A 24,567-nucleotide genomic window follows, 5' to 3' on the forward strand; every position below is an offset into this window, starting at 1 on the left:
AGCACTGTCTTCTGACTTCCATGACTACACGCTCACACGAAGTCTTCTTTGGGGATAGGGTGCAGAGAGCTTTAGAAGAGGGCATTAGACCCCCTGGATTACTGAAGAATGTGAGCCTGGGTCCTCTAGGAAGGCAACAAGTACTTTAAACCATGGGACCATCTCTCCATCCCATGCAGTGGACTTTATTAATGGTATGTGGCTGAGTAGGGCTTCCTAAGTCCCTCTCTTTCTTATAGAAGTCTGGCCTGGAAACTGTGGGGAGATGCTCAGTGTGTTAGAGTGGAATAGGGGCAGGGAGTCCCCAGCTGCTGAGAGCCTCTCTGTTCCTCTCCTGGTCTTGCTGGGGTGGGTGGCCCAAGGTCTCTTACTTCTTAGAGACCTTAGAGTCTGTGGACTCTCTGTTGCTGTAGCCAATTTTGTTGTCAAATTTTGTAGCCAAATTTGTTGTCATACCAGGAAATTAGCTTGACAAAGTGGTCATTGAGGGCAATGGCCAGTCCCTGTATCAAAGGTATCACTTAAAGGTTAAAAGTCACAGGAGATAACCTGGTCCCCAGCATAGCAGTCCAGGGTGCCTTTTAGGGAGCCCTCTGATGCATGCTCCATTACTTCTTGATGTAATTGTATTTGATGGCTTTCTCTAGGTGGTGAGTCAGATCCAGACAGACACAGTGGAGGTAGGAGTATGGTAGGCCATGACAGTGAACGTCACATTCAGCTCTGGGGTGACCTTACAGCCAGTAGACATAGGGATGATGTTCTGGACAGCCCCATAGCCACCACACCAGTTTCCCAGAGGGGCCTTTTGGATGGTGTTGTGTTGTTTAGTAGCTTTCTCTAAGATTAAAACCTTCATGTTGGAAAGGAAGCTCGTTAAAACACAGGATGTTAGAAATGCAACAACAGGACATTCTAAACAGAGGTGCACCGGTCTATCCTGAAAGGAAGTTAAGCTCAGGGGCTGCAGTCTCTGAAACTGACCAGATGCACTAGTCCCCCAACCCCGCAAGCATATATACATTTTTAAGGACTGTTGATAGACACTTCCAGATAAGCTGAGCTGCCAGGAAGAAGCAGAAACCAACTGAGTTACCTGAAAAGCACACTCTCCAACCTGTTGAGCTACCTGCAGGCTGTGCACTGTACTCCAGGTTTGCAATCTGTCCTTCATGCAAGCTGTCTTGAGTTACTTCTGCTCCTGTAGGTGACCCCTCACCCCTATTTCTGTAAATAACCCCAAGAAAATTCATTGGTTTGCAAAGTTAGACTTTGCCAGTATTTGTACCTTGGTCTGTTATCAGTTTCCTATCTGGGGTGAACAGACATTTATTCATGTCTCCCCCAAAACAGTGCCACACAGCTTGCGCCATGGTCATGTCTCATTTGATGATACTCGAAGTTGTCATAGATGATGTTGGCCAGGGAAGCTAAGCAGTTGCTGGTACAGGAGGCATTGCTGATATTCTGGAGGGAGCTGTCATATACTTCTCATGAATCACACGCATCACAAACATGGGGGCATCAGTAGAAGGGAGAGAGATGACCCTTTGGGTTCTACCCTTCCACTAGGTCTTGGCCTTCTCCACAATAGTGAAGATACCAGTAGACTCCATGTGTACTTGACACCCACATCATCCCATCTGATGTTGTGGGATTTTTGTAAGCACTAGTGCTCGGATAGAAAGGCATCCTGGCAGGCCAGGGCCATGGAATACCACAAAGTCACTGGAAGCGCAGTGGTTTACAACTCTGCTCCAGGGAAAGGTTTCCCCAGTGCAAGTGTAACAGCTCTGCTCTGACAGGGGAGGGTTTCCCCAGAAAAATTGTTACAGCTCTGCTCGACTCCTGTCTGGCTCTGATGAAAGTTGTTACAGCTTAGCTCTGCTCTGGCAAAATGTTACACCTACACAACAACCCTCACTCAAGAGGTTATTTATTGGGAAGAAAGAGTCCAGGAGGGTGGCTGCCTCTAGCGCGAGAAGCAGCAACAGACTGAGCAGGGTACAGAGCTTATATAGGATTTTTGTGGGGGAGAGAGGGTAGGCAGAGCTTTCCAGGGGGGTTTGGGATTAGTGGGTTTTTGTGGCCTGATTCTGGTGGGATTTTGTGCTCAGGAACTTTGGGGAATTGGTGGGATTCTGCAGCCTGGCTCTGGGGCAAGCTTGGGGATTGGTGGGATTTCAAGCCCTGGTCCTGGAGTGAATGAAGTCAGGGACAGGGTGTTTTTCCTTGGCCCAGGTCTCTGGTCTATCTAGGGGCAGGGTGTTTTCCCTTGGTCCTTTTCACTCTACAATTTTAACCCTGGAATGTGAAGATAGCCTTCCTGTTGAGGATAAGTTTCTCCTTCTTAGCCTTGACTGTGTTGTGGAACTTGCCATGCTCAGAGTCATACTGGAACAAGTAGACTGTGTAGTTGATGTAAAAAATGTGGTCATTGATGACAACAGTATCCACTTTGCTAGAACTGAAGGCAGTCCTGGTGACCAGGTGCCCAATATAGCAAAATCCATTCACTTAGACCTCCACTGTCATGTCTCAGGGATGAGGCTGGCACTGCATGTATCTGTCTCTTCGATGGGAAAGGGCAGAGAACCTAAAAATAAAATTTTTAAAAAGTTTAAGGGTTGGAGATATGGCCCAGCCATAAAGAGCACTTATTGCTTTTGCAGAGGACCTAGGTCCAGAGGATACAATGCCCTCTTCAGAATTCCATGGGCACTAGGTACACATGTGGTACACATACATATGTGCTGGCAAAACACTCATGCACATAAAATAAGTAAATCTTAAAAAAATTAGATGTTAAACCCACAAAGTATATTAAACAATACCTCCCCCACCCCTGGGGAAAAAAAACCATAACTAAGTAACTAAATAAATAGAATTTGGTTTTTACATTTTTAAAAAATTTTCACTTAAAAATTATGAGAATAGTAAAAAAAATCTCCATTTTTCTTTTTCTTTCTTTTTTTTTGGTTTTTTTTTTTTTTTTTTGTGGCTTTTTTTTTTTTTTTTTTTTGAGACAGGGTTTCTCTGTGTAGCTTTGCGCCTTTCCTGGATCTTGTTTTGTAGACCGGGCTGGCTTCGAACTCACAGAGATCAGCCTGCCTCTGCCTCCTGAGTGCTGGGATTACAGGCGTGCGCCACCACCGCCCGGCAAAATCTCCATTTTTCACGTAATCTCATTTTAGATCTTGCCAATGTTCTTTAGCTGTAGAGAGAAGAAAATTAGTAATCAGCAGACACACCATATCACTAAAACTGGAAAGGCAGAATAGAGTGGGGAAGCCATGAGGTTGAGGGCTGAGCTGAGTTTCAGCAGGCCTTCTTTGGATATGGGTAGGTTACAAGGGCTTTGGGCACTCCTTGAAATAGCCTGGCGGGGTAGGGCATTGTGATGGTTGCTCTTTGTTGTCAACTTGAAAGGATTATAAGAAGTGGGGAGACACATCTCTGAGGAACTTCCGACTCTCCCTGGAATGATACTCATAAACCCTGAAGCAAAATAAGCTCTACCTGATAGGTAAAGAGAAACTGTTATGGAATATTAGTTGAAGATATGTTACATTTGTTTATACTGTGGAACATTGGTTTACTTATGTGAAGATGTGTTGCATCCTTTTGTGCTGCATTTTTTTTAACTCTGTGGACCTGTGTTACTTTGCCTGTCTAGAACACCTGATGGTCCAATAAAGAGTCGAATAGTCAAAAAAAAAAAAAAAAAAAAAAAAAAAAGCCCTAAAGCTCTACCTGGTTCTGGTATTTTGTTGCAGCAAGAGAAAAGTCAGATACAGAAGGCATCTAATACTTCCTCAGCTGCTCAAGTTCAGGCCACCTCTCAAATGATAAAAGTCACAATTTCATGTTTTCGATTTCCCTGTTCTGTAGAAAAGGTATTTAAAGTCAGCTCAGGGGATGCATATAGATATTTGGATTCCCCGGACTCATCTCTCTTTAAAAATGATCATATTTTAAGTTAGCACACAAGGTAATAGTTTGTATTATGTTGTTTTTGGATCTTCTTTTGAGCCATTATGTGGGTGCTAGGAATTGAACCTAGGTTGTCTGGAAAAGCAGCCAATGTTCTTAACCATTGAGCCATCTTGCCCACCCCATTACATTGTTTTCATACACTTGTCATGCTGTTTACTCTGGCTGGCTCCTAACTATGTAGACCACCACGCTGGCCTTGAACTCACAGAGATGCACCTGGGATTAAAGGTGTGTGCCACCACACCTAGTTTCTCATACTTTTCTTATAGAATTCTGATTTTGTTAAGGATAACAATGTCCCCCATGATATTAGGTTAATTCTGACAACTTTATTCTCTTTTGCCGAGTACTCCAATTTTCCGGCCACCCATTTAGCTAGCAGTGTCTATTCATGTGTTCTTACCAAAGTGATGCTGGATATTTGTAGGGAAGATGTTGAGGAATTTTTAATTTCTTTTCTTTTTGATTTTCCTGGAACTCACTCTGTACCCCAGACTGGCCTTGAACTCACAGAGATCCGCCTGCCTCTCAAGTGCTGGGATTAAAGGCCTGTGCCACCACCACCTGGAGACTTTTACCTTAATACCCAACAAAAAGCAGACTAACTCAGCCCCTTCCTCTTTTGTCTTAAATTCACATATGCTTAACTATAGCATCTGTCTTGCAACCATGAATTGACATGCATGGGAATGATAAACTGATATGCAAAATGAAAAGGAGTAAAGAGTAATCCAACATATCATGTCACTAAAGTGGGGAAGGCAGAATAGGATCCTGAATCTAAATGCCATAGAGGATCAGTATGAAAGTCGTCTAGTCCTCAATGGAATTATTTAGCTGGCAACAAATCTCAATATGGGCTAGCCCTGAGTTTTTTATTAATAGTGAATGTTTCATCAGTGCAAGAGGGGTGAGTCAAGTCAAATGCACAGATGTGTTTTAGTCTTTGCTTGTATTATAGTCAGTGTGGCAGTTTGAATGAGAATTGCCCCTAAAAGGTCATATATTTGAATACTTGGTCCAAAGTTGGTGGGACTGTTTGGGAAGGATTGGGAGGTGTGGCCTTATTGGAAGAGGTGTGTTTGGAGATGATGGCTTTGAGGTTTCAAACGCCTGCCATTCCCAGTGTCTCTGCCTCTTACTTGTGGCTCAAGATATGAGCTCTGAGTTCTTCCTGCCACTGAAATTGTAAGCCCAAATGTAAACATTTTCTTGTATAAGCTGCCTTGATCATGGAGTCTTATCACAGCAATAGAAAATAAGACAGCCATCACCAGGCCATTGGCCATCCTGAGTTATATGGTCAAGTGGGGCATCCTATAGTGTGAGGAAATACATTTTATTGTGGGGTGAGATTTTAAGATCACACTGCCAAGTTGACAGGAGGAGAGAGGGGAGCTGTGAAGGCAACAATGCAATGTAAGTGACAAGTACTTGGTACCAGAGGCTCGGCTTGAGATGGCAGATTCTGTTCTCATCACCTGACTAAACCAAAGATGAAAGGTACTGTCTCAGATAGAAGAGGTGGTGGTTCTCTTCTGCCATGAAAAAACTCATACTGAGCATATTTAGAGGATTCTTACAGTATCTTGGCAATGCTTTTAAAAGATCATCACTCACCTCTGTTGTGTTTGCCTTTAAAGAGGGAGTCTCGTAGTCTCTCTCTCTCTCTCTCTCTCTCTCTCTCTCTCTCTCTCTCTCAGCAGAGGTATGTACCAGTGTTTCCTTCTTTGGTTGCTCTTAATATTCATTTACTTATTTACTTACTTGCTTTAGGCAGGGTCTCACTGAACCTGAAGTTTATCCATTCCGCTTGGCTGGGTGATCAATAACCTTCTGGGATGTCGTTCTCCATCCCAGTGCTGGGGATACAGGTATCTGTGCCATGGTGCCCAGCTTTCTATGTTGGTTCTGGGGAATCCAAACCCAGGTCCTTACACTTGTGCTGCAGGGGTTTTACCTGTGGAGCCTCGTCCCCAGCATGGAGTCTGTTTGTCAGTGTTCTGACCCTTCACTGTATGTTTTAACAGTAGTGAAATGATTTGGGGCAAAGATAATGGGAATGGAAAGATAGTCAAGTCCTGGAGGAGGGATGGAATTCTGAATGAAAAGAAGGACTACATAAAAAATGTTCATGTGTCTTAGGTTTTCGTGCTGTGCTGTGCTGTGACACTAGGACCAAAGCAGCTCTTATACAAACTGGGGCACTGCTTCCAGTTTTAGAGGGTGAGAAGCACGTGAGCATGGTGCTGGAGCAGTAGCTCAGAGTTTTATATCCTGAACCGCAGGCAGCATGGAGAGAGAGAGAGAGAGAGGAGGGAGGGAGGGAGGGAGGGAGGGAGGGAGGGAGGGAGGGAGGAAGAGAGAGACAGACAGACAGACTGGGCCTGGTGTGGGTGTTTGAAACTCCCACTCCCAGTGGAACACCTCTTCCAACAAGGCCACAACTACTCCATCAAGGCCATAACTACTCCAACAAATAGTTCCACTAACTGGGGACCAAGCATTCAAGCATATGAGCCTATGGGGGCATGCTCATTCAAACCACATGTGGATGAATGTGTGGGTGTATGCACACACCAATGCCATGCATATAATCAGAAGAGAACTTGCAGAAGTTGGTTCTTTCCTATCGTGTGGTTTCTAAAGATCAAACTGGTGTAGTAAGTCTTGGGGGCAGGTGCCTTTACCCACCAAGCCATCTTGCTGGTCATGCATTTTATTTTTTATTTATAACTTTACTATTGAGCTATATTCCTATACCCCTTTTCATACTTTTTGAGACAGGGTTTCACTAAGCTGCCTAGGTTGGCTTTGAACTCACATATATACTCCGTACTGCCTTGAGCTTTCTGTCCTCTTGCCTCGGCCTCCTGACTCAGTTTCTTTTTATTTTTATACCCCACAGGGCACAAGCACTGAACAAGGGACTGGGTACAAGTGCTCAGCATGGACAGTGGTCACAAGTAACTTACATAGCTGCATTGATGTCCCTTTAACTGTAGATGTCCCTATGGTGCCAACATTTGTCCTTAGCTCTAGCATCTGAGCTTTTTTGGCTCCAACTTCTCTTAGGTGCTTTGGTAAAGAAAATCTGTTAAAAGAAGAAAGTCTGTCATTATGTAGGAGATAAAATTGCTGAAAGCAATTTCAAAAGAAGGCTTTAAAGAGAGTTTTAGCACTTAACGATGTGAGCCTTTTAAAAGTGTGCTGTTGCCAGGTGGTGGTGGTGAACACATTTAATCCCAGCACTAAGGAGGCAGAGAAAGGTGGATCTCTATGAGTTCAAGGCCAGCCTGGTCTACAGAGTGAGTTTCAGGATAGCCAGGGTGGTTACACAGAGAAAACCTGTCTCAAAAGACCAAAAAAATTTTTTTTAAAAAGTGCTGTTGATTGATTCTGGTCTGTTTGTTCATGAACAGGCATTGTCATTTTGTCATACTTCCTGGTAACTGGTATACTTAGTACTAGCTTCCATGAAGTGACTGTCATTTCAATGAAATGTCAGGTCAGGTGATAGATGTTTGATTTAGTTGGAGAACCTTAAGCCTAGAGAGAGAAAGAGGTTATTGTTAGATTAGCATAGTCGGTAGAGAAGTTTCACATTGTGAAGGAAAGCAAATTAGATTTAGCGACCAGACATCCCAGTGTGACAAGCAGTGGGTGTGTGCTCTTTGCTTCACAGTACAGTTCATAACTCGTCCCTAGGACGGCAAGTGGCCCGCACCATGCTGTAATGCTCTCTTATGTCCCTGTGCTTCTTGGAATTTCTATGCTTTGTTTTGTTTTTCATATCAGATTTGCAAATTAGAAGTTCTCTCGAAATGAAGCCAAGTAACAAGAACATGGGAAAGTGGGTTTTGTTCTGGGGTCTGAGAGCGACAGACTAGTTCTACCGGGAGAGAGGAGGCTCTTGGTGATGTTTTTCTTAATTATACCTTCTTGTATTCTGTGTTTTAGAATGAATATATCTTTTGTAATCTAAAGGGTATTATTTTAAACCAGGCAGGGTGGTACACTAGGGAGACAGAGGAAGGAGGATCAGGACTTCAGCGACATTCTCAGTTACATAGTGAGTTTGAGGTCAACCTTGGCTATAAGATCCATGTCTTATTAGGGTTTCTACTGCTGTGCTGAAAAATGGTGACCAACAGTAACTTGGGGAGGAAAGGGTTTATTTCACTCACTTCCATATAACAGTTCATCATCGAAAACAGGGCAGGAACTCAAACAGGGCAAGAACCTGGAGGCAGCAGCTGATGCAGAGACCATGGCAGGCCGAGTGCTGCTTACTGGCCTGACCTTCCTGGCTTGCTCAGTCTGCTTTTTTAGAGCACCCAAGACCATCAGCCCAGGCCCCACCCACAGTGGGCTGGGCCTTCCCACATCCATCACTAATTATGAAAATGCCCGCCAGATTTGCCTACAGATATTACAGTATATTACAAATATTACAGAAGCATTTTCTCAATTGAAGTTCCTTCCTCACAGAGGACTCTAGTTGTGTCCAACTGGCATCAAATCTAGCCACAGCAACAACGCATCTTAAACTAACAACAAAAGACCTACAAACTGGTGAGATAACTCGGGAGCTAAAAATGCTTACATGCAAACCTGACGACCAAAGTTCAATCCCTGGGACCCACGGTAGAAGGACAGAACCACCCTCACACCTGTGGCATGGGCCCACACTTACACACACACACACACACACACACACACACACACACACACACACGCATGCGCGCGGGAGGTGGTGGTGGTATTTAAAATATTAGTCTATAACAATTAATGAATTATAGTTTTAATTTTCAAAATTATGGGAATACACGAATATTGCTTTTTTGTTGTTTTTAATTTCAAGACAACATTTCTCGGTGTAGCCCTGGCTGCCCTGGAACTCACTCTGCAGACCAGGCTGGCCTGCACTCACAGAAATCCACCTGCCTCTGCTGAGTGCTGGGATTGGAGGCGTACACCACCATGGCCCAGCAAATACAGCTTTCTTGTAAAGAAGTTAGGGTAAGCCAGAAGGCACAGAGCTGAACCTCCCTTCTTGTCCCTTCCCCTTCTCTAGAGGGGACACTGTTTTGCATGCATACATTCACTTCTCTATGTGTAAGTGGGACCCCCTAACTCAGCGATGCTACAAACTGACCTTAGGATGTTACACATGCAGGGCAGATGTATTAACAGTGTTATACTCTCACTTCCTTCATACAGTTTTGTAACTTACCTTTTCCATTTCATAGCACTCCTTGGAGCTCTCTTACTAGTACATAATTTACCTGAGGTTTAATTAAGAAACTTAAAAAATTTAACCTTATTCACTTAATTGCATCCACTTTAATAATGGCATCACATTTAGTAATATAAATGTGTAATAGCTGTCATACTTCACATAACTAAAACCTGGATAATGAAGCCATTTCCTATTAACTATAAACAATCAGTTGCAAATTTATATGGCTTTCTATTTCATCTAACTCCTCTTAGAAGCTAGCATTCACATACACACTCACACGTTTGGTGTTCTTTACATACTCTAAAAGAACCCAAAAAACCAAACAAACAAAAAAAACCCCACCATCCTCCCATTGAAGTGATTGTAAAAGTTTGTACATCATAAGAAGCCTGCCACGGCCATACAGTTTGTAAGCAATATATGTTTCTGTGTGTTTACTTGGTTGGTTCTGAGCGTCTATGGGCCTGGCAGGTGAGAGAGATTTGTCCTGTGGGCCAGGCAGGAAAACTCTTAACTACAAATGGCACCCAATGTGTTGGCAAGAGTTTCCACCTAAAACCTGAGAAAAAAGATCCTAAAATGGAGCTAAAAACAGCTTCCTAGTTGTCTTTCTTAAGTTAGCGGCAGACTGCACGTTTGAGCTACTATGGCATGTTCCTGGTGTGTGTGTGTCTGACCTGCAGTGTGACGGGAATGAGGAGTCTACAAGCGGCACTTTACTCTGCTGCATGGTGGATTTAGCCTTTGCTAGTTAAAAAAACAAGTTTCTGGGCTATGCACTGCTTTGATAGAACTGCTTCTGATAGTTGATGGTACACATGGCTCCAGACCCAGAGCTGGCGGTAAACTGTACCACTGCCATGTTGGGAAGCTGAGGTGGGTGGAGCCAGCAGACACAGTGGCATTTCAGTCTTACAAAGATGGATATTACACAGAGAATCTGGTTTGTCTTGTCTTTGGGATTTTTAACTGCAGAAAAAGATTTGATTGTAAAAGCTGTTGAGTTAAACAAATATGTAAATTTTAAAGGTAACTTGACTTCAAAATTTGGACATAAGGATATGTTGCTTTGGAAAAGAGTCTCTGCTTTTGTTTCCACAGAAAGCCAGAGGCTGTGGATTTGTTCCAGATTAAGATACATCAGGTTTGATCAGCCAAGACCACCTGAAAAGTCTCCGATGACACCATGGCCCAGATGATTCAACATCCAGAATGGTTTCAAGGCAACTGGCTCAGAGGTTTACCCTCATGGACTACTCCATAATCCTAAAATTTTCTTTGTGTCCCCATAAAATACAGCGCCCCCCTCCAGCAGGTAGTAAGAGAAACTACGCCCAAATTCCCAGCTGGCTTTGGAGATGGAATTGGCTCACTCCTTCTCTAAACCCAGGCATATTGTTAAAAGAAAAGGTTAAGAGATTTTTGTGTCCCAAATCATAATAGCCCTCTGGTGTGGGACAGAAAAAAAAAACCAATATTTTTATTTAAAGCAGGTTGATTATAAATGCGATCTCTTTCAATAGAAGAAAAGGGGATATGATATAGGTATAATAGGCTGAAAGGGTAGATTAAGGAACTTACTTTTATTTATTTATTTATTTATTTATTTATTTATTTATTTATTTATTTATTTTTTTCCGAGACAGGATTTCTTTGTGTAGCTTTGCACCTTTCCTGGAACTCGCTTTGGAGACCAGGCTGGCCTCAAACTCACAGAGATTCGCCTGCCTCTGCCTCCCGAGTGCTGGGATTAAAGGCGTGCGTCACCAGCTAGGAATTTACTTCTAAAGAGCAACAACTTGTTTAAAATGTTTTACACTGGTATAGATTTTAGTTTATCGATACAAACTTAAAGTTAATTTTGTTATACTGTGTATATATTTCTACTGTTGTTTAAGGTATTATGTTGATGCAACTCATTCAGATTGTAATGGATAATTAAGAAATACAGATCAATTAGTCTTCTATGATAGTTAAACTTATAGTCATGTTAAATTTTCTAGGTATACATAGATATATTTCAGATAGACTGGTAATCTTCAAACACTTCAAAGGTCTACAGAATATGGCATTTAAAATATTTTTAAAATTTAGACTTTCTGGACAGTGAGACATGTCTGCTCCTGGCAGCACCAATTTTCTTCAGAGAGGAGGATGGGCATTAAAGACACTTCATATGGAGTTTATCTTCACCTTGGCAAAAATAGCTATTTGGACAAGAAACTGTTCTTGCCTGGACTGCTTATCAACTGGACATGCAGGACCCATAGAAAGGTGACCCCTGAACTTTGCTTGACAAAATGGTCCTTCAGGTTCCTGCTTTGCAGACGAAACTGCCAGACATTCTACAGGACACTGAAAAAAGTGACCAAGAGACTCTAGCCCTGTGGACTGAAGACAAATGCCCCAACTTTACAAAGGAACATTAGGTGACTGTCCAGGTAGCTGCCAGCTATCTCTATCTACCCTACAAGACTCCCGAAAGTTGCTTGCATCCTTCTCCTGGTTCTCAGGTAATATTATATCCTTCTGAGGTCTTTGATGTGGTTGAAGACTAGATAGTTATAATTTCCTCAGTTATAATAAAAAATAAGTTAGTTATAAAACCTTAGACTCACAAATATAAGATAGGATATGTTCTTTAATATTGTAACTGTAATTCTTGCTTGGTAATTGTTTTGTTGTCTATAATTTTACTATATGAAAGTTAAAACCTTGCTTTTTGAAAAAAAAAAGAAAAGGGGAAGTGCTGTGGGATGTTCTGTATGTTAGATGTGTTTCTCTGATTGGTTAAAATAAATAAAGTGCTGATTGGCCAGTAGCCAGGCAGGAAGGATAGGGTAGGCGGGACAAGGAAGAGGAGAAGGCAGGGAAGTGAAGGCTGAGGGGAGATGCTGGCAGCCACCGCCATGACAAGGAAAATGTGAGGTACAGGTAAGCCACAAGCCACGTGGCAAAGTATAGACTAATAGAAATGGATTAATTTAAGATAGAAGAACTAGACAACAAAACGCCTGCCACAGCCATACAGTTTGTAAGCAATATAAGTTTCTGTGTGTTTACTTGGTTGGGTCTGAGCGTCTATGGGCCTGGCGGGTGAGAAAGATTTGTCCTGACTCTGGGCCAGGCAGGAAAACTCCAACTACACATACACACAAGTTTGGTGTTCTTTACATACACTAAAAAACCCCAAAAAATCAACCAACCAAACAAACAACAACAACAAAAAAACCCCACCATCCTCCCATTGAAGTGATTGTAAAAGTTTGTACATCATACTTCTATAGTATTTTCTTTAGGAATCCTTAGAAAAGCCAAAATATTTTTTCTAACGTTCCATGCCTTCACAAACACTGCTGCAAGGCACCATATGCTCTCTAATATAATTAAGTCCAGTTATTCCTTTTTATCCGCCCATCACTATAGCCTAAACTATCTTGCTTAATTGGTTAATGTCATCATGGAATAAGGCTATGCTGATGCACTAGTATTCACTCAGCCTTTCTGTCCCACCTTGCCTCTATATTTAAGTATGAGTAAGCAAACAACATAGAAGCATTTCGCTCTGCTCGTTCTGTCAAATGACGACTTTCAGCTCCAACTCTATTTTCTATGTGGATGTACACGTCTATTTCAAGTACTTTGGTTGCCTTACTCATTCTAGGTCTAGTGCTTTTCTGGAGCTGGCTAAAATGTCCTTTTTTAAAAGTTTTGTATAAATATTTAACATTTTTTACTTCCAAACCCCTAACAATTTTCATTACAACCCTTGAATTTAGAAGCTCCATCTATATATCAATGGCCCCTAATGTAATTTCCTTGATTCCTCTGCTAAGAAATGCTATCACACCTAAAGGACAGATAAAATAGTAACACAAACTTAGGGATAAGCAGTTACCTCTTGAGTTTAAATTGTTTGCTGAAAAAAAAAAAAAAGAAGCAAGTGTAAGTTGCTGATGTAGTTGGATAGAAGCATTTTTACCATGACATGTTAATATATTGATAATTGGTATGACTGCTAGGTTTTGTCACGTTTTAGAGCACTTTGGGTAGACAGTGTTTTTATTTGCACATGATTCCATTTTCTCTCAATCTTATAGATTCTAGGTATACTTCTCAGCATTGAATTGTTTCAGTATACAGGAAGGGCTATATGCTTTGCTGGCTATTGCTGGTCAACTTGGCTATATCTGTAACTAACTAAAACCTAAGAGGCTGGGTACACCTGGGAGGGATTTTTTTTCTTGTCTTTTTTTTTTTTTCTTTTGTGTTTTTGAGACAGGGTTTCTGTGTAGCTTTGGAGCTTGTTCTGGAACTTGCTCTGTAGACCTGCCTGACTGGCCTCGAACTCAAGAGATCTGCCATTTTTTTCTTAATTCAATCATTTGACTTTTAATCTGGATCTTTTGAAGTGGAAGATATACCTACTTGTCTTCGCTCTAGCTAGTAAATCCACTCCCTCAGTGGTAGTAGAGCCACTTCTTCAGGTTTCCTGTGTATATTAAAGACCAGCCAAAGCCATCCAGGCTTGTTTGACAGCAATCGTTGGGCTAGTGGAACTACAGGCTGTTAAGCCAGTCTTATAAATCTCGTGTGTGTGTGTGTGTGTGTGTGTGTGTGTGTGTGTGTGTGTGTCAGTTCTGATCCTCTAGAGACCCATGATTAATACAGATATATAACTCAATTTCCAGTGTTACAAATTCTCATTCTGAACTCTTCATTATTCAATGTTTTTACGGGTCTGTGGGAGTTTGCCATACAGATGCATCTTATTAAAAAGTAAATTCGAAATACCTTTCACTCCGCTGCCAGAAACCCAAGGGGGAAGAGTGTATACTCAACACATTGCTAATTCCTCTGGGTCGAGATAGGTTGTCTCCCAAGATGGTTTCTAACCATTCACAAATGTTGCAATCTCCCTTACACTTCCCCGAGACAACATGGGATAAGCGATCCGAACTCGAAAAGTTGTTAATAAATAACTTGAAACCCGACAAGTGCTGAGAACCATAAACATATAAACATGGCTTGGAAGGCCTTTCAGAGAAATCTGAAATCATCCGGCTTTCTCTCGTCGCCGGGGCAGCAGGCGCCAGGTTTGCTCGCCAAAGCCGCCGAGGGGCCGACAGGAACCGTACTAACTTAGTCTGCCCGGTGCCAGCCGGGAGGAGCGCGGCCCGCCGGGCAGAAAGAACATCGCCCGTGGGGCCCGCCACGCGCCTTCCCCTCCGGAGCGCCAACCCGAGCGTGGGACCCCAGGCCCAGGACGTGCACGCCAGAAGACGGCGGTTAAAACAGTTACCACCCCCGAGTTTTGAACTATTTCAAACTCGGCCCTGGCGCCCGCTCCCTCCCCCTCCCGAGAACGGCTCGGCGCCTATTCCCGCCAAGAGCTGGCCCGCCCTCCGGCCGCCTCCCGCCACCCCGACCTCCCCGCCTCCCGCTCACAGCGGGCTTCGGTCCCGCCAAGCGCCCGGTCCCCGCCTGCCTGCCCGCCCACGGCTTTCCTGAGAGGTACCCCACGTTGGCAAAAGAACAAAGACGGCGAGCGGGGCGCTTCCACCCAGCCAGCCGTGTCCCTCGGAGCGAGCCCTGACACTCGCGCACGCGCTGCCGCTGGCGAGCCTCGCGCTCGCCGGGCCGGGGCTCGCCCGAAAGGCTCCCAGCCCCGACGGGCTCTCTGATTGGACGGGCGCCCTCTTGCATCCGCCAATCGGGGCGGCGCTTGATTGTGCAGGGGGGGGCCAAATAAAAGCGATGGCGATTGGGCTGCCGCGTTTGGCGCTCGGTCCGGTCGCGTCTGACACCCAGTGGGACATCGAAGGCAGTGGAGTCCCGGCGGCGGCGGTGGTGGCGGCGGCGGCGGCGGCGGCGCGTGGGGGCGGCGCGCGGGAGAGGCGCGGGCTGGCGCGCGGGGCGAAGGTAGCGCTGGCGATCGGCGGTCGGCAGTCCGGGAGCTGGAACGCGCCCCGGGGCGGCGGCGGCGGCGGCCGCGGGACCTCCGCGCGGGTCCCCGGCCAGTCTCCGGCATCGCCCAAGCGGGGCTCACCCGGGCGCCGCTTTTGTAGGCGCGGAGGGGGGGGGGGCGACGGGAGACCTTTCTGGGGGGGGGGGGTCGCGAGGTGCGGGTCGGTCCGCGCGGTCCCACGAGTGGGCTGTGTGGATCCCCGGAGGTGCGGGCGGGTGGGGGCCGGTGGGGGGGGCTTCTGTCCGGGAGCCTGATCCCGCCGGGCTGGGGCTGGGGGCGTTCCTGTGGCCGATCGGGGCCGGCAGCTCCGAGCCTCAAGCCTCCTTTGTGTGGCGGGGCGGCGCGAGCGCCCGGGTGGGACGGGACCTACACACAAGTTGGTGGGACCGAGCCGAGAGTCCGTACTCAGACAAAGGACAGACTGTGTCTCGGAAGGGGAGGGGAGGACGCGACACTCGGGGCTCCCGCCGCGCGGGTGGGGGCGTGGGGAGGCGCGAGCGCGAGTGGGCAGGGCTCGTCCCTGCCTGGCCCTGGCTGCGGGGCGACCGACTAGCGCCCGGCCCTGCTGCTTCGGGACTGCGTGCGCCAGGAGGGAACTCCCTTAGCCCCGTGGCTGACATTTCCCCGAGAGCCGGGAGTGTCCCACCGCCTGGGGCAGCCGGTGTCCTCGCCGGGCTTTGTGCTAAGTTGGATGGAAAAGTCGAGCTGTGCTCCGGTCTCCCGCTTGTGTTGGCGTGGAGGGCTTTCTGCCGACTTCTCACTTCATTGTACATCCTCCCCCCACCCCCCTGCACGCACCAGATCTATGCCGCAGGGCTACTTTTTGAAAACGGGAGGAATTGAGAAAGCACGGGCTTTCGGAAAACTTGGTGAAAGCCTTGTGAGTTCCACTTTCTAAAGAATCGTAATCTTAAAAAAAAACCAAACGGGCTGTTTTGGCCAACTTGTGTTCGTCTGAGAATGGCGACAGGTGCTAACGAAATCAACTGTCATTTACTCAGCGATTATTCCCCAAATCTCCAGGGGTTGCATGTGGGAGAGATGATTGAACGAGATGGTCGAAATAAAATGCTCACGAGAAATGTGGGTTTAGACTGTAGAGTTGACAGTTTCTTCTTAGTGGGTCATGTTTTCCTTGAACAATAGCTGTGGTGAGTCAGAAAAGACGTTTGTTGCCTAAGAAATTCGAATGTATTCTGGTCACAATTCAATGAAACTTCCTTTGTTTATCACATAGGAGCTGGTAGAATCTAAATTCATTTGACATAAAAGTCTGTCTTTGATATTTAAAATACTTTACAACAACACTTTCTCAGTTTCAAGAAAATCGTTATCAATTTAATTTATGAATTTATGGAGTTTAATGTCACATAAAACATTTGAAAAATATCTTAAAATACTAATGCTGTCACAGTTGAATGTAGTTTTATTTCTGGCGATTTTAAAATTTATTTTTTTTATTACCTTTCACTAATGAACATTAGCAGTGAATTCCTATTTAGAAATAAAATACAAAGCAGTATGATTCTAAGTAATTATTCATACTTTTATTGGCAAGAACATGGAAATATTTAGGTTATAATTTAATTTCCTGTTCTTGTTCTCGCAAGTTGGAAAAGGATTGGATTCTGGTCTTAAATGAAAAGAATCCTTCCTTTTCTCTTTCGAGTTGTGTTAGAGGATGAGATATTTAAAGTCCTAGAAACACTTAGGAAAATTGCATCCTAAATTCTTATTTTGATGGGACTTGAATGTATTTCTTTATTAAAAAACAAAGAAAAAAAAAAGCACAGGCTCTTCTTATTGCGTGGTTTTATCTGATGAAAACCTAGTGTGTCTGCTAACTTACAGCTTCATACAAATGGAGACAAAGAAATGCAGTGCCGAATCTCCATTGCTTCTGCTTTGTAGAGCGGAGCATCCCAGAACAGACATACCAGGTGCTGCTTTAAGTGTTGAAACTGTAAAATAATGTTTCTATTTACATTAAAATCCTACTGATAATCTCATTCATTATGGTGTGAGCTGGTTGTGTAGAATTTTGGTAGAAACTTGTGTGTTTGAATTAAAATTTCCACTTTGCCTGAACATTGATTTGTTCTGTAGTTGACATTTGCTGTCTTGTACTTGCCACAGATATTTCTTAAAAACTCATTGAGAAATTGGTTAGGATTTTTGCCTTTATGTTTTGGTAGGATTGAGAGTGTGTTTAGGCAGTCTACATAGTTATAGAAAAGAAAGCCACTTGTTGATTTCATGTAGTTAGAAGGGTTCTTTTTGATACTGATTTTTCTCTTGCATGGATACATGTAACCATTATCTTAGTGTTTGCCATTTAAAGGTTTTAGGTAGATTTCCCAAATCACAAAATTTTCCCAAACCCCAAATTCTTTCATACTTTGAGGTTGTGTGCTCAAGAAGTTTAAATTTCATTATTAGCCCTTAAATAATAAAGAAGAAAGTTGATTTGCTTTTTTAAAAACCAACAAGGAAAATTCCTCTGCTGATACAATGAAATATGGGCTAATTAGAAATGGTTTATAGATTAGCTTTGAAGTCTTTGTCAGTATAGACAGTGAAGAGTTTTTCTGTGAATCACATTGCAGTTATGGGTTGTTGAAATCGTTATAGTGGAGCATGGGTAGAAAGGAACAATACATTATTACATCAGGGGAAAGGTCCATCAGATTGTGTGCTTTATTTTGGAGAGGCCATCCCAGAGTTCCTAGCCTCCCCCCCCCCCCTTTTTTTTTTTTTTTTTTTTCCTCCATATAACAGTCCTGGCTGTCCTGGAGCTCTTTGTAGACTAGAGATCTGCCTGCCTCTGCCTCCCAAGTGCTGGGATGAAAGGCATGCACCACCACTGCCCGGCTTCCCAGGCACACTGATGTCGTTCTCTCAGGGTTTTATTCATGCTTTTATTATAACATGTATCAAATTGTTCGCTTGTTTATGCGTCACACTGTGTAAGTGCCTTAGGACAGAGGTTCTCTCCTAGTGTTGTTGTATGCCTAATACCTAGGTTAGTAGTTTCCAAAGACTAGGGATTTTAATAATCAAATGAATTAAGGAGATAGGAAAGATAGAGTGAAATAATTTGGCCTTTGAGTGTTGGGGTTATAGGCACATGCCACCATGCCTCACTTTTCTTTCTTTGAGATCAGGTCTTGATTTGTAGCTGTGGCTAACCTAGAATTTGAGGTCCTCCTGCTTCAGCCTCTTGAGTGCCGAGTTGATAAATGTGTACCACCGTGCTCTGCTTTTCTTTTTTTCTTTTTTTCTTTTTTTGAGATGGATCTTGCTGTGTTGTTCAGAATGGCCTCAAACTATTGCTTGTCAATGATCTTCCTGCCTTAGCCTCCTGAGTAGCTAAGCTTATATGTGTCACTGTGCTGTGCTTGAAGGTGGCAGGTCTTTTAATTGAAAGATATCGTTGGAATTAATACGTTCTTTACTGTGATAGTTTCAGGTAGCTTTTGAAGCTAAAACTGAAGGAAGCAGTGCCCGTGTGATTATGTCACTGATTGGATTATTCTTCCCATTCTTTTATGCTCCTATATACTGCTGGGCAGCTCTGCAACCTGCTCTTCATTCCTTCTCAGGAGTTACAGAAGTTAGAACTCATACATGTGTTTTCTTTTTAAAAATTTTGTTGGGCTGTCAAGATAGCTCATTGCCTGCAGCTGAGTCTGATGATCTGAGTTTGCTTCATCCTGGACCAACATGGTGGATAGAACTGTTTTGTTAGTTGTCCTTTGACCATCACACCATAACACACACACACACACACACACACACACACACACCCCTAAACATTTAAAAATTAATTTCTTTGCTTGTGTGAGTACATGAGTGTGTGTGTGTGTGTGTGTGTGTGTGTGTGTGTGTGTGTGTGTGTGTGTGTGTGTGCCAGAATTGAATTTCCAATCCATTGGTGCTGGAGTCACAGAGATGCCTGGCTTTTATCTGGGTGGTGATGGATCAGAATGCAGGTCCTCATGATTGTGTAGCAAGCACTCAGAACTGATGAGCCATCTCTTCAACTCAAGTAGCTAATAAATTTCTAAAATGGTTACATAGTTCCATACTATAGCAGGATATACCTCTGTGACACAAAAGTATGCCAGAAATGAAGTGAAAAGAGGAATTTCTGCATAATGAACTCAGGTACTGTGTAATGAAGTTTTGGTCAGTGATACCATGTATATGAGCATAGTACTATAAGATTATTGTTTACCATGTATATGAGTATAATACTACAAGAATATTGTTTACCATTATATGAGCAAAACACTACAAGATTGTTTAATGACATTGTAGCTATTTAGTTTATATAAGTACACTCCAAGTGTTACAAATGTATCTCTGTCATTAAGGCATTTGTGACTGTGATATTAAAGGGTTTACTATTGCCGTATTTCTTAAAAATAGTAGTGACGTGTTACTTTATTTTTAACTCATTTATCAGCAGATGACCAGACAAAATACAGTGAAAGCATACATACAGTAAGATATTCTGACATAAAAGGAATGAAATTCTGATACATGCTATAAAACCTTACATGGACTTTGAGGACCTTCTGCTAAGTGAAATAAGCCAGAAACAACTTTTTGTTTACTTTTAAGATGTATTTATTTTTATTTTATGTGCTTGAGTGTTTATTTGCATGTATATATGTGTACCATGCTTCTGCCTGGAACCCATGGAGGCTAGAAGAGGGCCTTCCTCCTGGCCCTGGAGTTAGAGATGGCTTTACGAGTTGCCATGTGGGTATTGGAAACAGACTCAGGTCCTCTGGAACAGCAGAAAGCTCTCTTAATTGCTAAGCCATCTCTTCGGCTCATATTTATTTATTTATTTATTTATTTATTTATTTATTTTTAATTCTTAAAAATATAAGCTGGGTGTGTTGGCACATGTCTTTAATCCCATCACTTGGAGGCAGAGGCAGGTGGATCTCTGAGTTAAAGGCCATCCTGGTTTACAAACTGAATTCCAGGGTAGCTAGGTCTGTTACACAGAGAAACCCTGTCTGGAAAAAACAAAAAACAAAACCAAAAAAAAAAAAAAAAAAAAAAGATTTAAAAATAAACAAGTAATTACATCATTTTCCCTTTCCTCTTTCCCCCTCTAGTTCCTCCCATGTACGCCTCCTTGCTCTTGCTCATGGTCACTTTCTTTGTCATTAGGGTGTGTGTGTGTGTGCGTGTTTGTGTGTGTATTTACATTTACCTGAACATACAACTACAGCCCGCTCAGTCCATTGAGTGTTATTTGTGTGATTTCATTTGGTTTTGGATAACCAATTAGGGTGCTCTTCCCTGGGGAAGACTTTCTCCTATCCAGCATTCTCCAGTTGCCTGTAGTAATTTAGAACTCTTCAGGGGTGGGGCCCCATAAGATTTCCTCTTCTATGTTAATATGTCTATTGGTGGTGTACTTCTTCAGGTCTCATTTAGGCAGTTGTACTGTTGAGATATCACAGGTGAAGATGCTTCCTCGTCACTTCTAGGAGACAGTCTCACAGCAGACTTCCTGGTCTTCTAGCTCTTAGAGTCTTCCTGCCCCCTCTTCTGAAGCATCCCTGTCCCCTGGGTGCAGAAGCTGTACTGTCAATGTGTCATCTGAGGCTGGGCACCATAGGATTGCTTCATTTCTGTACTTTGACGTGGTGTGGTTTTTCTGTAATATTTTCTGTCTGTTGCCAAGAGAAGCTCCTTCAGTGAATGCTGAGACCTGTGCTTATCCCACTAGGCCCTGGTGCAAGAGGTGCAGGACCTAGATGAGCTGCAAGGGTGACTGCGAGCTGCAAGGGTGACTGCATGTCTGGATGAGGCGTGAGAAGGATCTTTTTGAGACAGGATTTCACACTAGAGACCTTGCTGGCCTGAAACTTGGCTATATCAGCCAGACTGGTCTCAAACTTTGGATGATCTTCATGCTTCTTCCTCCTGAATGCTAGGATTTGTAGGCATGTACCACTATACCAGCCTTGAGACAACTTTCTATGTGTGGGTGTATTGTAATTGTGGATATTTGTAGAGCCCAGAGGTTGACATCAGATGTCTTTCTCGGTTATTTTTTCATCTTATTTTTGGATAAGATATCTTACTTGAAAGAGACAGTCTTTTTTAGGCCAGGCTGGCCTAAAACTCACAGAGATCTGCCTGCCTCTGCCTCCCAAGTGCTGGGATTAAAGGCATGGGCCACCACCGCCTGACTCAAGAGACAAGTCTTTTAAACATTACATTATATGGAGTTCACTGATTGAGCTAGACTGTCTTTTAGTGTAGGGGTCACAGTCATTTATTGCCAAATCCAAGCTTTTTTGTTTTATTTTGTTTTGTTTAGTGTGGGTGCTGGGGATCTGGACCTAGGTCCTTATGCTTGCATGGCAAGCATTTTATTGACTGAGCGACCTTTATAACCCTCTTGAATTAACTTTTTTACAAGGCTGAATATGTACTCATTAGGTAGAATGCTTGCCTAGCATGCATGGAACTGGGTTGGACCCTAGCACTACATAAAACCAGCTGTATAGTTCTTGCCTTTAATTTTAGAAAATGAGGGCAGGTGGATCATAAATTCAAGGCAATTCTCAACTTTAGCTGTGTAAGAACTCGTTTTCAAAACAGAATAGGGCTTATGGTAAGATGGCTTAATGGCTGTACAGGCTCTACAGCCATCTCAGGGACCCATGTGGCAGAAGGAGAGAATCAGCTCCCCTAAGCTGTTCTATGACCTTTACGTATGTACTGTGTGAATGCAGATGCCTATACACATAATATGTACACACACACACACACACACACACACACACACACACACACACACATCTAAAAACTGTAATTAAAGGAAAATAAAAAAACCCTCAAAAACTTTTAAAAGCCCTTTCAAAAAGGATTTATTTTTGTTATTTTTAATTATGTGTTTGTGTGGGTATGTGATGTGCACGTGAATGCAGGTGACCCCAGTAGCCAGAGATGTTGGATTCCCCTGGAACTGGAGCTCAGGCAGTTGTGAGCTGCCTGATGTTGGTGTTGGGAATTGAACTTGGGTACAGAACTTGGGTTGTTCATGCTCTTTCTTAACTGCTGAATCCCTTTAACAACTTTTATAGAAAACAAAACCCAAATGATCCCATTTATAGGAGGTAGCTAGACTAGGCCACTTCTTAGAGACTGAGGAGAGGTCATCAGTGCTGAGAAGATAGGTAAATGAGCTACTGGTTAGTGGGTAGAGTGTTTGTTCCGAACTATGGAAGGGTCAAAGCTAGTTTAACAGTATATTGAATATATTTAGTCAGCCTTCTGGATCTAGATTCAATTATCTGCTTGAAAATACTACCAGAAGTAATTTGTGTTGAATATGTCACAGCCATGTTTTCTTGCTACTTTTCTCTAAGTAACACAGTGTAACAGCTGTATACGTAGTGTTTGTATTATATTGGGTATCATAAGTAATGCAGAGATGATCAGAAGAATATGGGATAGCTAGGCTTTGTGGTATGTATGGAAAGCTGAGGTAAGAGAATCTCTTGTTCTTGATTTTAAGACCAGCCTGGGCAAAATAGTGAGACCCTATCTCAAAACAATAGCAGTGTCAGTGAAGTGACTCAGTGGGTAAAGGTGCTTGCTGTCAAGTGTGACAACCTGAGTTTGATTCCTGGAGCCCACATGATGTTTCAGGTGGTTGGGAGCTGCCAGACTTGATTGCTGGGAACTGAATTCAGGCCTTTGCAAGATCAGGATACATTCATTCTTCATCTCTGAGCCTTTCCAGCCTCCAAACATCTTCTAAATATAAACAGCAATCGCTATTTTATTTGTTTAAATTTTTTTTATTATTTTTAGTTGTGCGTGTAATTGTGTGTGGATATGTGCACATGAGTGCTGGAGGAGACCAGAGGTGAATTCTCCTGGGCTGGAGTTTTAGGCTGCTAGGAACCAGACTCAGGTCCTTCCAGTCCTCTGCAGGAATTGTTCATGCTCTGAGCCACTGAGCCATCTCTCTAGCCCCTCATCTATTTTTAAAGGTATTTTATTATTTGACAATAACACACACACACACACACACACACACACACACACACACACACACACACGGGATTTACTGGAGCATGGACAACTTAACCAGTATCTACACAACTGAAGAAACCTTTCTTTAGTAACCATTAATTTCCAATAGCTCCTCAGCTAGGGATGGAGCCTCTCATGAGCTCCATTTTCATTGTTTTGAGAGAGAGAGTCTCATGTAGCTCAGGCTAGCCACCTTTGAACTCAGATCCAAGTGCTGGGACTAGAGTTATTTGCCAACATGCCCAGCTACTTTATTTTATGTAGAAAATAATGACAAGAGCTGGAAAGAGCTAGTGAGGCTAGAGAAAGATGAACTTGGGCATTTGGACATTGGATTTTGATTTAAAGTTCTGATCTCCCTCCACTACTGTTTGCTTAGGGCAGCATAGGGAATCCAACCTGATAACTTCCTGTTTGCTGCTGCTGTCTACACCCCACAGCTACACCCCAGTCTCACGTTGTTTTATGTCAGGTCTGCAAACTAAGAACAGTAACATTTAAAAAGCTGTAAACATTGCTGCCCCTCAAGAAAAAGTATGTGAGGGAGACTGCCGTGTCCTCTGCCAACCCCAAAAGAATTACCAGTGTAGCTCTGAGGAGGAAAAATAGTTGCCCTTATTAGCACATACTGTCTTTGTAAAGTGGGGTGGGCTTATAAATGTGACTCACTAATCCTGTCCTCTTTTTCTCTGATGAACTCCAAATGAAGTGATCACCCTTATATATCTTTTATTGGTGAAATTATTAAAGTCACTCCACATAGTTAAAAGGGAGGTTTATTTTGTGGGATAACTCACAAGTGAAGGGGTAGGTTGCAGGGTCTGGGAAAGGTGTGGCGCAGTCTGGCGGTGTTCTCTGGAGAACTCTGCTCAGTCTACTGCCAGTGTCCAGGGTCCAGGAACCAAGAGAGCGCGCCCATCTGGATCCTGGGTCTTCAGCGTCCTCTCTCAGTCCCGCCTAGGCGTGACAGTTACCAAAGCCTCAGTGGGGGGTTGGAACTTCCAGATCAAAGCTGGAATGGCTACCCACTACAATCTTTTGTCTTTATTTAAAAAAAAACAAACCTGTGTATGTCATGGTGTGTGTGTGTGTGTGTGTAGCTCAGAGAATAACTTAAACCGCCAGTTTTCTCCATCCACCTTTGTGTGGGTTTTGGACTCAGGTTGCCAGGTGTATGCAGCAGGAGCCTTACTGGATGAGCCGTCTTGGCGCCCCTCCCCCCAGGTGTCTTTTGAACACTTGAAGGAGAGCTTCCTTTTTGAGGTGGTGCACATTCCAA

At 43.4% G+C, this 24,567-nt stretch overlaps 2 protein-coding genes across 6 annotated transcripts in view; one reads left to right on the forward strand and one right to left on the reverse strand.

Moving 5' to 3' along the window:
• Nucleotides 1-3,125: 3,125 nt before the first annotated feature.
• On the reverse strand, nt 3,126-14,947 carry LOC118579539. The gene is made up of 5 exons (XM_036180857.1): nt 14,679-14,947; nt 14,036-14,560; nt 13,140-13,160; nt 6,972-7,090; nt 3,126-3,214 (listed from the first exon to the last, which is right to left on the reverse strand). The coding sequence occupies exons 1-5, from the start codon at nt 14,945-14,947 to the stop codon at nt 3,186-3,188; spliced, it is 963 nt and encodes a 320-aa protein (XP_036036750.1). The 3' UTR covers nt 3,126-3,185.
• A 74-nt stretch (nt 14,948-15,021) lies between these two features.
• Nucleotides 15,022-24,567, forward strand: part of Ezh2 (enhancer of zeste 2 polycomb repressive complex 2 subunit) — a 65,208-nt gene continuing 55,662 nt past the window's right edge. For 2 of the 5 annotated variants that reach the window (XM_036182758.1, XM_036182757.1), the window contains exon 1: nt 15,024-15,163. The gene's annotated coding sequence lies outside the window, so the exon portion shown is untranslated. Of the gene's footprint in view, nt 15,164-24,567 lie in introns of all 5 variants that reach the window. The other 3 variants (XM_036182759.1, XM_036182761.1, XM_036182756.1) reach the window with 2 other exon arrangements.

Source organism: Onychomys torridus, chromosome 3 (assembly GCF_903995425.1).
Source record: "Onychomys torridus chromosome 3, mOncTor1.1, whole genome shotgun sequence".
NCBI classification, from domain to species: domain Eukaryota; kingdom Metazoa; phylum Chordata; class Mammalia; order Rodentia; family Cricetidae; genus Onychomys; species Onychomys torridus.